The sequence below is a fragment of the Sparus aurata genome, chromosome 17, assembly GCF_900880675.1.
Source record: "Sparus aurata chromosome 17, fSpaAur1.1, whole genome shotgun sequence".
Classification (NCBI taxonomy): domain Eukaryota; kingdom Metazoa; phylum Chordata; class Actinopteri; order Spariformes; family Sparidae; genus Sparus; species Sparus aurata.
The window spans coordinates 17,134,483-17,147,003 of record NC_044203.1 but is presented as its reverse complement, the minus strand read 5'-3'; the positions used below and the strand labels follow the sequence as shown (position 1 = coordinate 17,147,003).

Here is a 12,521-nt window from a genome sequence, read left to right as displayed (position 1 = left end):
GCTTCAGCTTCTAATCCACTTTAAGCCCAGAAAAGAGCCAATATGCATTTTTAATGATCCATCAGGTATTAATTATTCAGCATTCGGTGGATTTACTGCTCCGCGGCCAGTAGTTAATGGTCTGAGCTGCTATTTCCACCAACGGACACAATAAGGGCTGACATGGATTTGCAGTCAGAGGTGTGACCGGGTGAAAGAATGACCTCAGTACTGGACTGTTCAGTTTAACTATAGCTGCTGCTTTTATTGTTTCAGCATGACCTTTCATTGAAGCTAAATGAAGACCTCTGAGAACAGTCCGAACCTGAAGTTTTTAAATGTTCTGATGGCCGATACTGTGTGTATGTAGGTGTTCTGAAAACAACAGTAAGTGAGCGATGGCCCACTGATCAGGACAGTCTGCAGTAGCAGCGACAGCAGCACCAACAGCAGGCAGTTAAGGCAGTTCAAAACCCTTAGCAACCTATTGCAACACATTGCATCAAAATCGGACTCCTTCTGGGAGCCATAAAACAAAACTTTCCAAGGATAACATTATCTCCACTGTTCATTGTGACTAAAAGTCCATAAATCTGCTACTCTGGGACGATTGACGAATGAATGAATGGCGTTTCAGGAGCAGTGTTTTCTGTGGGAGAGAGGAGCTTCTGTTGGCTAGTACTTTGACCTTTCTAACTTTCAAGACCTTTTCCTTGCACAAGAACCGGTACGACACGCTGAAGGAAAGGACAAAAGGGAAAAAAAACTACAATAGGTCTCCATTTACCAAAGTCATGGCCAGCAATGTTACTAACTGAATCCATGGCTTCGCTTCAACAAAAAAAATCATAAATCATTAGTCAGTCAGATCTTGTGCAACACTTGTCTTGCTGGCACACATATGCCCTACAGAGGAAATCACACCACCCAGATACTGGAAAGGACACTGGCAATCATTTATAAAAACCTGCTCACATATGAATAGTGCTGGAGGAAGCCCATCTGCATTTAAGATAACACTGGTTCCAATTACAGTGAATCTGACCAGCGGGACTGAAAGATAATGATGTCTTTTGGAAAGAGTTTTGACATTTTCCCGTGACTACATTACAACAATGCTGCCCTCCCCGTCTCACCTGACCCCACTCAAACAGTCCCCAGACTAACTAAAGACAGGAGATGGTACGAACATGAACCATGAATTTTTCTCACAACGTCTCCATCTTTGATCCACAGAAAATGAAACTCAAAATCAAAGCATGAACTTGAAGTGGACCGAGTAATAATGCACTGAAGTGATGCTCGCTGAGAAATAATACAGGCCTTTCAAGTGCTAAAGAGAGAATAAAGCATGGAGGATTTTTTGGTGTTCTTTCAACTGCACATTTCACATGCGAGGTTTGTAAAGACGGACAAAGATTGCGTTGCTCCTAATAAAGAAGTATCTTGAAAGCAGCAGCAGGAATTGACTCACCAAGACTCTGTTCTCCGTCTTGTCTCCTTTGATCTCCAGCTTGACTCTCTTCCTCAGCGACAGCTTCACCTTCCTCCCCACTGCATCCCTCACACTCTCTGCACAGGGAAGAGGAGAGAAGAGATCAAATAAGGAGATACTCCAATTTGGAAACATCGGCGCAGGAAGAGAAAAGATTGCTGTCGAGTGGTTTATCATGCATGACAAAAAGCATCTCCTTATTCCATAGGTCGATTCCCACAGAGGCTTAACTCTGATCAGTAGATTTCTGACACGGGGGGGATTTGACGACACACCAAAGGAGGAATGATTTCGCTTCCAGTTTTTCCAGTCTTAAGCTCTTTAAAAGTCTGATTTCGTTGTATCAGGTTTGGTCTCTTTTCTTCTAGTCTGTGACTCATTCAGTCAAACTACTAAACTGTGTTCTCGTCCTCACATAATAAGCTATTACAGTAGATAAGAGGGAATTCATTAAAAATTCTATGATGATGAATGTCGTTTCAATTTTAGAACCCGATGGTGACGGTGGAAAGATAAACCATATACCTATCAGACTGTCACCTCTTGCTGATACAAAGTGGTAGACTATTATTAGACAGGCCGGCCTGGGGCTAGCTGGTTAGCATGCTAACTTCAGCAGACATCTTCAACACTGTTGCTTCTTCACACTCTGTTGATAACGTTCATATTTTGAATGTTATAAACCGCAATTCTGGCTGTATCTTACAAAATTGCTCGCTTAAGTGTCTGCAGCCGCACTACCAACAATGAGGCTGTCTGAGGTTGGGATGTTTTGAGCTAGATGCTATTTTTTTTATTTTAGCTATCTGAGTTGAGTGTAGTTTATAAGTATTTGTTAACAAACACCAAACTCAAGGTATGACTGAGAATGGTAGGAATATGGTTACTTTTTTTGGGTCATCATTTACTGAATTATTGAACAAGATCGGTGCAAGAAATCTTACAAAACGTATTATAAAATGTCATGGCAATCCATCAAATACTTTAAGACATCAATCTGAACCACAATCTCGACCTCCTGATGGCGCAAAACAAAATTCATTTGTAATGATCACCTTGGACTTGGGAGTTTGTGATTTCCCATTTGTCCATATTCTCTATACTTTACAAACTCCTTTAAAAATTACCAGGTTAATCAGTGATGAAAATAATCTTTCCTTAATATGTGTGTGTTGTTTAGATTTATGGTTCACACCCGGTATGAGTCACCACTGCCAGGGACCCGGCTAAGAGAGCAGTACTGGGTCAGCCACCTCTCCACGCTCCTGCTTCAACCCACCACGCAGCGGCTGACAGCCTGTGCACACATGTGTCTGAGACAGAGTGCGATTCTGTGTGTGTGTGTACATCTGTGCTGGTATGTGTATATCCTCGCCCACAGGCATCCTCAAACCATCATCAGATCAAAGTGAAACTAATAATTAGGAAAAGTGCAAAGTGGTTCATCTGCCAGCCTGAGAATGTGCGCCATATCCTGCTGCAGCTTCTCTAAAAACAATATCATCAGACATCCAATAAGTCACAGAGATGTCTCCAGTGGGTCTCTACACAAAATGAAAACCTTCTATGTTTTAATGAGCCCGAGCAGTTTTTGGCCCCAGACAGAAAATGCTCCTGACAGTCTCTAATATATCATTTCTAATTCACTATTTCTGCTCATTCGTTAGAACTGTGACAGGACAGGATATATTAACAACCAGCTGCACAGTGGTTCATATTAAGACATGAGTGGGGGACTCGTGTGGGAGGCGGGGAAATGGGGGACCTATGGCCCTGTAAAAGCTCAGACAAACAATTCACAAGCTCATAAAGTCAAATGTAATGACCCTCAACCGATCCAGATGAGTGTGTTGGTGATGTCACAGATCTGACCTGCGGTGTTTTAGTGGTCACTCCAAAGAGGAAACATTTGGAGGTGTTTAAGAAAAAAACATGCTTTGGGATTGGTTGTAGCCTATTGGATCAGTCAAACAAATCTGAACAAAAAAGGTCAATATAAGACAGAGAAGTTAATTTATTCAGTATGAAACATGAATATATCAGGAAGTTGTCTGATGTGACCTTATCTACCAGCATTTCTTTCAAATCAAGAAAGAAATTAAGGAATGAATGAATTTTAAAGCTTCGCCAAAAAAAAAAAAAAAAATAAAAATCTTATCATGTTCTTGAACTCTGTTGAATTGAGGAACCTCCTTGACACTAAAACATTTCCCAGACATCATAATTCTTTGAATACACAGTTTCTCAATGTGTGCAACACAGTCAATCCATGTTAGTTCCTTGAAAGCAGTTATGTTCTTAGCTTCTGCACCTTCAACTAATCCTACGAGACGAGGCAGCTGATATTCCTTCTATGTGCTGGATGCCAGGAGGGATCTTGTATAATGCTGAATCACCCGCACCAGTGGATGTTTCCAACAATGGCTGGTTATATACTCCTCCAGACAACACGTCATGACATTAGGATCTCATGACAAACCAAATTCCTCATGTTAAGTATGCATTGTTGAGCACATTAGTCAGCTGGAACAGGGAAAAGTGTTGAAGAGAGGTAATAAAAATGGAGATTAAAAAAAAGACACCAATAAGAGACACTTCAGGAATATGTCCAACTGATGGGAAGGTGCAGCAACAAACTTGATTCTCCTCTTTGAATATTTCTCTCAGTGTAAACACTGTGCAGCTGAAGTGAAGAGCAGGAGCGAGCTGACATGGAATGAACAGCATATGATTCTGTCAGACAGAGTGAAACAAGATGAGTTTAACATCTTTGAAGCTGCTTCAAGGGGAAACTTTAAGGATAACTTTTACTAAAATTAATCAGTCATTATCTAAATCGCCCCCGTGCTGATGGAAAATCAGGTGAAGTTTCATAGTCGCAAAAAATTTCTGGAGCTGCACAGCAAAACAGCATTGCAGCATTCTACTTAACAACTGAAGAAAATCAGGTTTTGTTTCGAAACGCAAAAAACAAAACTAAAAATAAACAAAAAGCAGGAAGCCCTGAATTCTAACAGCTAAGCTAAAAGTGTTAGCGTGCACCATGTCTGAAATGGAAGTGACGTGTCAAATCAATTTTAGACCTCAAGGCTTCTCGAGACTTGGATTAAGCTCGCCAAGCTGTATGGGGCAATTTTATGGCTATTTTCCCTTGTTTCTTTTAAAATTTTAAACTAGTCCCTGTCTACTTCAGTTGTTTAGGAGATGCCGTAAAACGCTGTTTTCGCTGCGACGCTCCTGAAATGTTTTGTGGACTACGAAACTTCCGCCAACTTTCCATCTGCACGAGGGCCAGCGTAAACTGTGATGACTGAATTTTCATGTATGGGCGAACTTCTCCTTTAAGCTTTATACTGAACACATTGAGTAAGACACTGTGCTAAGAATACTTTAACATTACCAGGTTGAAATTCCCACATCAAACTGTAACAGCCTCTGCTCCTTCTTCCTTGTGAGAGCTAAAACAGGCCAAATAACAGAGAAAACAAACAGCCTTGTGAGGGCACAAGTCTCCTTATGAGACCACAGATACGTTGACGGAGTTAAAAAAAAAAAAAAGCACAAAAAAAAAGCGCCTGACTGCCTGAGAAACTCGGTGACTCAGTGAATGAATGCATGCATGGCTGACCAAGTGACTGCATGACCAAGCATTTTCCTTTTGAGCCTCATCTACACTACAGCATGCACTTCAAGTCTCTTTAAGACATAAACAGAGCCAGAGGAGCACTGTGTGTGTGTGTGTGTGTGTGTGTCCACTTGAGATGGAAGGAGAAAAGCTAATCCAACATTGCAGTGAGGTGTCAAAAACTGAGCCACTTTGCCAAACAAAGACAGCCCCGAGCCGGAGCCAAACAGCCTGTGAGGACTCTGAAGGTATGTCCACAACCAGGACAAATAAATCAGAAGAAAGCCGGCAGACAGAGGGAGGCTTCAAGTGTGGAAAAATAAGCCTGTGGAAGTTACAAGCAGAGGGAGAATGACAGGCTGGCCGCTCACATCTAAACTATTTGGCTTTTCTTCCAAATATAGACTATGGTGTAGTCCACAGTACATCAACAGTACAGGCACCTTGATCCGCAGCAGCAGCAGTGCTCTGTGTGTACACAGCTTATATACACACACAGCATATTTCAGTAACCAGTCACTAGAATTTAATCCAAACAGAACTGGACATGGGTTGGGTATGAATGATCACCACTATGAGGAGATGATAGCAGGACTATTGTGTCTCAGCACGCCTGTGTGCAAGTATGTTATGGGATGTATCTGACCGTGGAGCCACATGCAACACTGTGAGTTGTGGAGACAAGCATCTGTGATTGTTCCAGTCCGGACACATGGCCACAAATGATCCGTGTCTGTTCTTACCCAGAAGCTCTTTGGGGACCTCTGACACTTCTTCGCTCATTTTTGCTGAAGATAATATCCCCCAAAAAATTAAAAACACACAGCCAGAAGAGTTCAGTCAGAGAAGGCTAGGATTGCGTGAAAACGAGGAGTAAAGAAAGAGCGAGAGAGAGAGAAAGAGAGAGAGAGAGGGGTGTCAGGTGGGTCCTCCTCCTCCGCCGCCGCCGGTGCGTTTCTCCCGGTTACATGCTCCTCTCCTCTCGCGGTGTCCGGACAATGTACCCGCGTTTATCCGAGCGCATCTCTTATTTCGGGGTCGAAGCGGGTTCCGAAGCTGCGTGCTGAGGAAGAAGGTCGGACGCAAAAAAAAACCACACCGCTAGAGGCTTCTTAGAATCATGGTGAAATCCCGCAGATCGTGCGCCTCGGGGGAGATGAACAGAGCACCGCGCGAACACATCCTCTCCGGCCGGGGCCCTACCGTAAAGCTGTCGGTGATACAGCAGCGGCAGCCAATGGAGGAGACCCGGGCCCCTCCCCGCTCGGTGATGCGACAGCCAGGGAGCCGATGCGATGCCGGCGCGGTGTGGCGTGGCAGGAGGGGGCGTGGGTGGTGGTGGTGGTGGTGGTGTCAGACTGATATTAATGAGCAGGCGGCACAGGCGGCGCTCGAGATGGGAACCAGGGACCTCTAGCGGTCCGTGGAAGGTTTTCACGGGATCCCAATCCCCTGAGCTGAACTCCTGTTATTCCCAATGGATAATAATCATAATGTAGGAGATTAATACTGACCTACTGTAAGTAGCCCATAGGAAGGGCTCTGAAATCAGTCCTACATGTGAAGCTAGAGACTAAATCCCTGTGGGAGCAGGAGCCATACCCCTGCAGAGAGGCCCATTCCCTTTTTATGTTAATAAGGATAACACAAAATAATTGAAAATACCACAAACTGTCCAGCTGCACCTGCACTGGGAATAGCCTATAAGTGCATGTCATCGTTGATACAGGAGGTGTCGTCATAAAGAAATGAATTATGTGAATTCAGATAAGAAAATTTCATATCCAAGGATTTCCAGAATAAGTGTTATCATTATGGTGAAAGTATGACAGTGTGCATCCTGACCATATCTAGCACTAGAAGGGCAGTCAGTAAAGCGCATACCTCCACCAAGGCCCTACTGTCTCCTCCAATAAAACCAAAACCAATATAAAATAAAACTAAAAACCTGGATGTTATTAAACTCTGCATCAGATTGTACTCACTGATTGATACCAGCCACCTAAATACGCCTGCTTTTTTTTTCTCTGAGAAATTGACAAAAATGCTGAATTCCCAAATAATCAAAGAAAGTGTGAAGAAAAACAAACCTGGATTCGTCCCTTAATCCAGATGAGCACCAAAAGTTAAAGGGAGTCTATTCTGGGCCGAGACCCATTGTCCATCCAAGTTTAGTGGAAATCCATTTGATGGTTTTTGTGTAATCCTGCTGACAAACCAACCAACTGACAAACTGACACAGGCGAAAAACATCCCCGGCAGAGGCAAGAATACACACGCATTTATGCCTTTTTTGTCTATTCTGCACGTTAAAAAAAGCAAACAAACTTTTGAATAAAGTGACAGAATTCTTTCAGCTCACTTTGACACTGACCATGGTCTGGTTTTAACAGTTATAACAGTAAGTCAATGAGAGACAGGCTGCTATTACAGACCACTCGTTTGGGCAGAGCAGCAGAGGAGCGATGGCGACATCTAGTGGCGATTTGGTTAAATTACACCCTGCATGCTGCTGCAGTGATTTTCTGGATTGAACAGGTTACAACCATTGTAAAAATGCATAACATAACTTTATTTAGCTGCCTGAGTGACATGTAAAAGTTTTCAGTTTGACATCACAAAATTTCAAACTACGTCATACATGTATATGATAACATTCAATTGAGTCTAAGATTACTTTCCGAACCTGAGTTTCTGTGTGACAATGGCATTTTTTTAATTCCATATTTTACGGTTATTCGTAAAATTTCTCCCAAATTTGCACAATTTGTTCTTTTTCCTTTCTTATAAACAAAACTGGTCGGACTTAAAATACACAAACAAGTCTGAAGGCAGTATAGTTTCCAACATATTGTTGAAGACAGCTTTCACTTTGTATTCAGATCAATATGAACGTTTCTCAGCAACATAAATGATAGTATTTCTATGAAACATCCCTTCAACCTTACAGACACTCTTGGTTAACAGACAAAATGATAAAAAAAAAAGGTTCAACTACTTGTTTTCAAATGGGCAAAAATGCCAAATGAGAGAAAGAGGTAGGCCAATGTGTTATTCTAAACTACATATGAGACTCCGTCAGTCGTTTGAGAACATCAGTGTTACACTGAACTACAGTTTCCACCCTGCCTAATCTCTTCCAGCCTCTTGTCTAGTTTATCTGCCATGGCAGTGAGCTGTGTGGCCCTCAGCATCTCTGGCAGTCTCTTCAGCTGGTCCCGTGAAGCCTCGGCCAGCCACCCTCTGATTTCATCCATGAGAAGACCTCTCTGTCTGGGGACAGATGTGTCCCTGACGCGCCTCGCCTCTCCTGACTTGTAAATGTACCTGTTGGAGGGAGACGATGGTTTGTTAGCATGTACTGGAGAGGTGGTGGGAGGAGTTCACACGTGGAAGACAGTAAAGAGAGAGGTAAAGTGATCTGCTGAGGGGATCGCAGCTTGCGTGCTCACCTGGTGACAAATTTCCTCAGTTTTGTCACGCGCATCCTGTGCATACTGAAGAGCCCTGAGTAGAAGTCCGTGGACGTCTCACCTGAGAGGAAAGGAACAGCCTGAGATTGAAATCCAAACTGTGTTGACCTGCTGCCATAACTGTTAGAAGTGAGTGTTAAAAGTTAACTACACAAAGTACACACCTCCACGCTCAAGATCCCGGCAGGTGCCGCACACTGTGTCGTGGTAGATGGAGCCGGAGAGGAGCGCGATCTGTCCGCTCGGGCATACCTGGTGATTTACGCACGCCTCCAGCGCAGAAGTTGCGTTGGAGAAGGAGCCCTCGGTACACTGTTCACAAACAGTGTCCGTTTGTGACGTACCTATAGAAAAGAAATGCATCTGGTGTCATTATATTGTTTTCTAAATACCGTTAGACCCCAGATTATCGCGCGTATCTCAGATTTCCCCTTCAATTCAGTGGTTTTTATGGTTGCTACTCTTGTAAAATGTTGCCTGATTGATGAAAACTGAAATTAAGATAATAATAAAAAAAATCTAACAAATAAGAAAACAAGGAGGCTAAAAGTAGAAACTTTCTTTCCCCCGTTAAATACCTTTTGTCACAACACCGCTCCCGGGCGCGCACTCTTTGTGTCTGATACAGAAGTCGTCGGCCCCGTAGAAGCCGTCCACACACCGGCACACCCTGTTGGCTGTCACTGTGCACTCCCTCTCCACCACCTGGTTGTCAACGCAGACGTTGCTGCAATACAGACACCTTGGCAGGTAGTTCCAGAACTCGGTGAAATGTTCGGTTTGGCACAGCTCACATCTGGTAGGCGTGGTTGCCGTGCAGTGCGCGGCCATGTGTGTGCCGGGCGGACACTTGTCGCAGGTGAGGGTTGCCCCCGTGAGCGGGTCGCGGCGCTCATATGTGGGAACGGAGCCTTGCGCTGAGGCACCGCAGAGGACAGCGGAGAGCAGGACGAGCAGCGGTGAGAGAATCTGAGGAGAGCACAGTGATTATTGTTTTACTGCTAGCTGTTACCACTGACTTTACCACTGCTCAGTGTTGTGATAGCCTACAGCACTACTGTCACCGGTTGAGTGATTATTACTTTCAAGAAGGATACAGGATGCTGATACCACAACCAAATATAAAAAAACAAGAATATTACAGTGATAGAATGAAGCTGGAGACATAAAATGTTTTCAAAAGACTGGAAATTGTCAAGGTCTTGATTACTGTAATTGATTATTTCTGCAGCAGGCATCAGGTGTCTCTCTTAACTGATGCTGCCACAAACACTATACCTTTAAAAAGATGACTTTACTTTAAAACTTGTCAGAATTACCAGGCAAAGTGGACAGTGGCGGACTCATGGTGTTTGAGGGACAGGGATGAAAAAATATAAGGAGGCACCAGCTGTATGCTGTGAGGCACCAGCATGCAGAAAGGACACCTGAAGGGCATCAAAGAGGGCACTTTCACAACATTCTGTCAAACATGGGGGCACCAATGTGGACCCAGTGTTCACTGTACATTTTTAAAGTTGACTTTACTTTAACAAAATCAGGAAACCGATTACCTCAGAATCTCCAAGTAAAGTAAACTATTGAATTTAAGTTGTTCGAGCAAAAAAAGTTTTAACAACTTCGAATTCTTAGTCCGCTTTACTTGGTCATTTTGAGGCAATTGGTTTCTTCATCTTTTTTTTTGTAAAGTCACTTTGTCCAATTTTACAGTGCAAAGACCAAAACATTCCTTTTTGAGAACTACCTGATTGAATCACAACCAGAGTAAAGTCTAAATTTGTCTTGTTCCACTGCAAAGATTTTTTATTTGTACGTCTTTATGGGTTAAAAAGAAGTAGACAGTGCTGCAAAGTGTAAATTCAAAGTGACAAAGTGATTTCACTTAAAGAATCTGAGGAAACAATGTGGCTTCAGCAGTAAAGCAATAATAAAGTCCCTGATTTGGAGCAGTACAGTTTCAGTCCATTTTGCTTTAGATCTATTTCCAATGAAGTAAAAAGCAACAAACATTTCTCAATTCACTCAAAGACATTCTGTTTGAGGTATTTCTTCATGTTGCTTGAGAATTAACATGAAACGTTAAAAAATCTCATCTGCCTGATGATTAATTTCCATATATTTTTTTTATCCAATATCTTCTAAAGCATCACTAATAATCATCTGTCTTTGCTGGATTGTATCATCTTACACTTCATAGTATATTGTTATAGAGAATACTCACCATGCTGATGATGATGTGCATTTCGTGGCTTCTGTTGAAGACAGTTTGACAGCAGAATCAGGGTCCATTTTATAGTGTTGGAGGAACTACGACTGCGTGGGTGTTTGTGGTTAATCCAAAAGTCAGAGATCCTCCGCCCTCAAGTTAAGATGAATTTCGGACAAGTACCCAACTGAAGGCTATATTCAGTATTATTTATTCAGTGGAATACCATCATGTGTGATGTTTCTGGTTCTCTCATTGTCTTTCTACAAAACCAGCTTTGCATTTTCATGGAATGTATTCAAAGTTCATGAATTTGACATTCAAATATCCTGTAAACCGGAAATGTAAACTATAGAACTGGTACACATCTTTCCACTACTCTCTCTCATGATACTTTTTGACCTGCTGTATTATCAAGTAAAAAGAAATAAAAAATAATCCCACAAAAGATTTTTTTATTTTTTTTTAAAAAGAAGATTTTAAAAAGAATAATCACCACAGCATAAGGTCTGTGAAATTCTGTTTTTAGTTTTCTTTTGGTAAGCAAAGTCTTGACATCGCTAACCATTTAAATGGTTCATTTTGAAGAAAATAAATAAACCTCTCCACACATACTTATATTCGATATTTTGTGAAGTTGATGTAAAAGTTGACATTGCACTCTATTTCACTCTGCACTCATTTTTCTGTGAATGAAATGCTTGAAGATTAAATTGTTTAATTTTGAATTTACCTAAGTTGAGCAACAATGCTGATGAACTGTATCAGAGATTCATAATGCAAACGTTATTGAAACTGTTACTGTCAAATGCACGCAGATCGTCATCATCATCACATCGGGTGATAAAAGCCATAAAAAGTTTCTTTGGTTATTTTCCGCTAACCGGTTGTTGAAACAGCCTGTATGTGTCAGTGTGCTCATCAGTCAGCTTTTCCTTTGAAAGATTGTGAGTCACTGAACAGTAGGTACAGTGTGCACAGTGTGCTGGTTAAGCAAATTGAGATTAATTGTACTGTGATGAGTCAAACAGTGCCTCATATCACCACTCATGTTTCCTCTAACGTATGTGAAAAAATACTGTCAGGTGTGTTTATAATGAATAAGAATGAGTGTAGTACATACCATTGTCTTCTTTTGGGTCCACATGAGTTTGAGAATCTCCTCTTTTGCATAAATCTCAGGGAATTTTCCATATTCGTGAAATCATCTTGTATTTGACTAGGTACAATGTTTTCATGTGAAATTTTCATCATCGTCTGTGTGTAAAGGTTTACAACATATTCGTTTTTCAGAACTTTCAACTGCGCCTGAGTGATGCCGGCTGTAGAGAACTTCAAGGTGTGGTTTATTGCTCACTAAGTGGATGTTAGCTTAGAGTGAGAAAGGAACTGTGAGAAATGATTCTTTTTGGATAAAGCACTATAATGGTTGTCGTTGGAAACGTTTCGATACTAGTGCTTAAACAATTATTTTCGGTACCAAAAGCAAGACTTTGTTACCTCACATGAAGGAACGTAAAAAAATGTTTCTACCAAACCCCTTTTCAGGGTGCAACCTACTCTCACAGGGCACAGGTCAGCACCATGACACTATCCTTTTTATATCTCTGGGTATATTAAACCATAATGGGCAGTGTAGCAAATAGAAGTGCTTTTTTAAAAATGTTTTTTGCATACATTTGTTCAAATATAATGTGTCATTAAGTTAATTAACCAGCTTAATGTTTTCCAGTTAACAGTTTG

General features: G+C 41.8%; 2 protein-coding genes across 7 annotated transcripts in view; both read right to left on the bottom strand.

The window, feature by feature from the left end:
* The window catches only part of LOC115567597 (F-actin-uncapping protein LRRC16A), a 75,908-nt gene extending 69,491 nt beyond the window's left edge, over nucleotides 1-6,417 (bottom strand). For 5 of the 6 annotated variants that reach the window (XM_030394329.1, XM_030394333.1, XM_030394331.1 and 2 more), the window contains exons 1-2: nucleotides 5,843-6,417; nucleotides 1,454-1,551 (exon numbers count right to left, since the gene is read on the bottom strand). In XM_030394329.1, the coding sequence (XP_030250189.1) occupies nucleotides 1,454-1,551; nucleotides 5,843-5,882 (138 nt within the window). In that variant the 5' untranslated portion in view covers nucleotides 5,883-6,417. The remainder of the gene's footprint in view (nucleotides 1-1,453; nucleotides 1,552-5,842) is intronic. The other variant, XM_030394334.1, reaches the window with a different exon arrangement.
* Nucleotides 6,418-7,650: 1,233 nt separating this feature from the next.
* On the bottom strand, nucleotides 7,651-10,814 carry LOC115567209 (tumor necrosis factor receptor superfamily member 6B-like). Its single transcript, XM_030393566.1, has 5 exons — nucleotides 10,794-10,814; nucleotides 9,151-9,541; nucleotides 8,737-8,916; nucleotides 8,552-8,633; nucleotides 7,651-8,426 (listed from the first exon to the last, which is right to left on the bottom strand). Exons 1-5 carry the CDS (start codon nucleotides 10,812-10,814, stop codon nucleotides 8,201-8,203), a joined length of 900 nt encoding a protein of 299 aa, XP_030249426.1. The 3' UTR covers nucleotides 7,651-8,200.
* Between the last annotated feature and the right edge of the window lie 1,707 nt (nucleotides 10,815-12,521).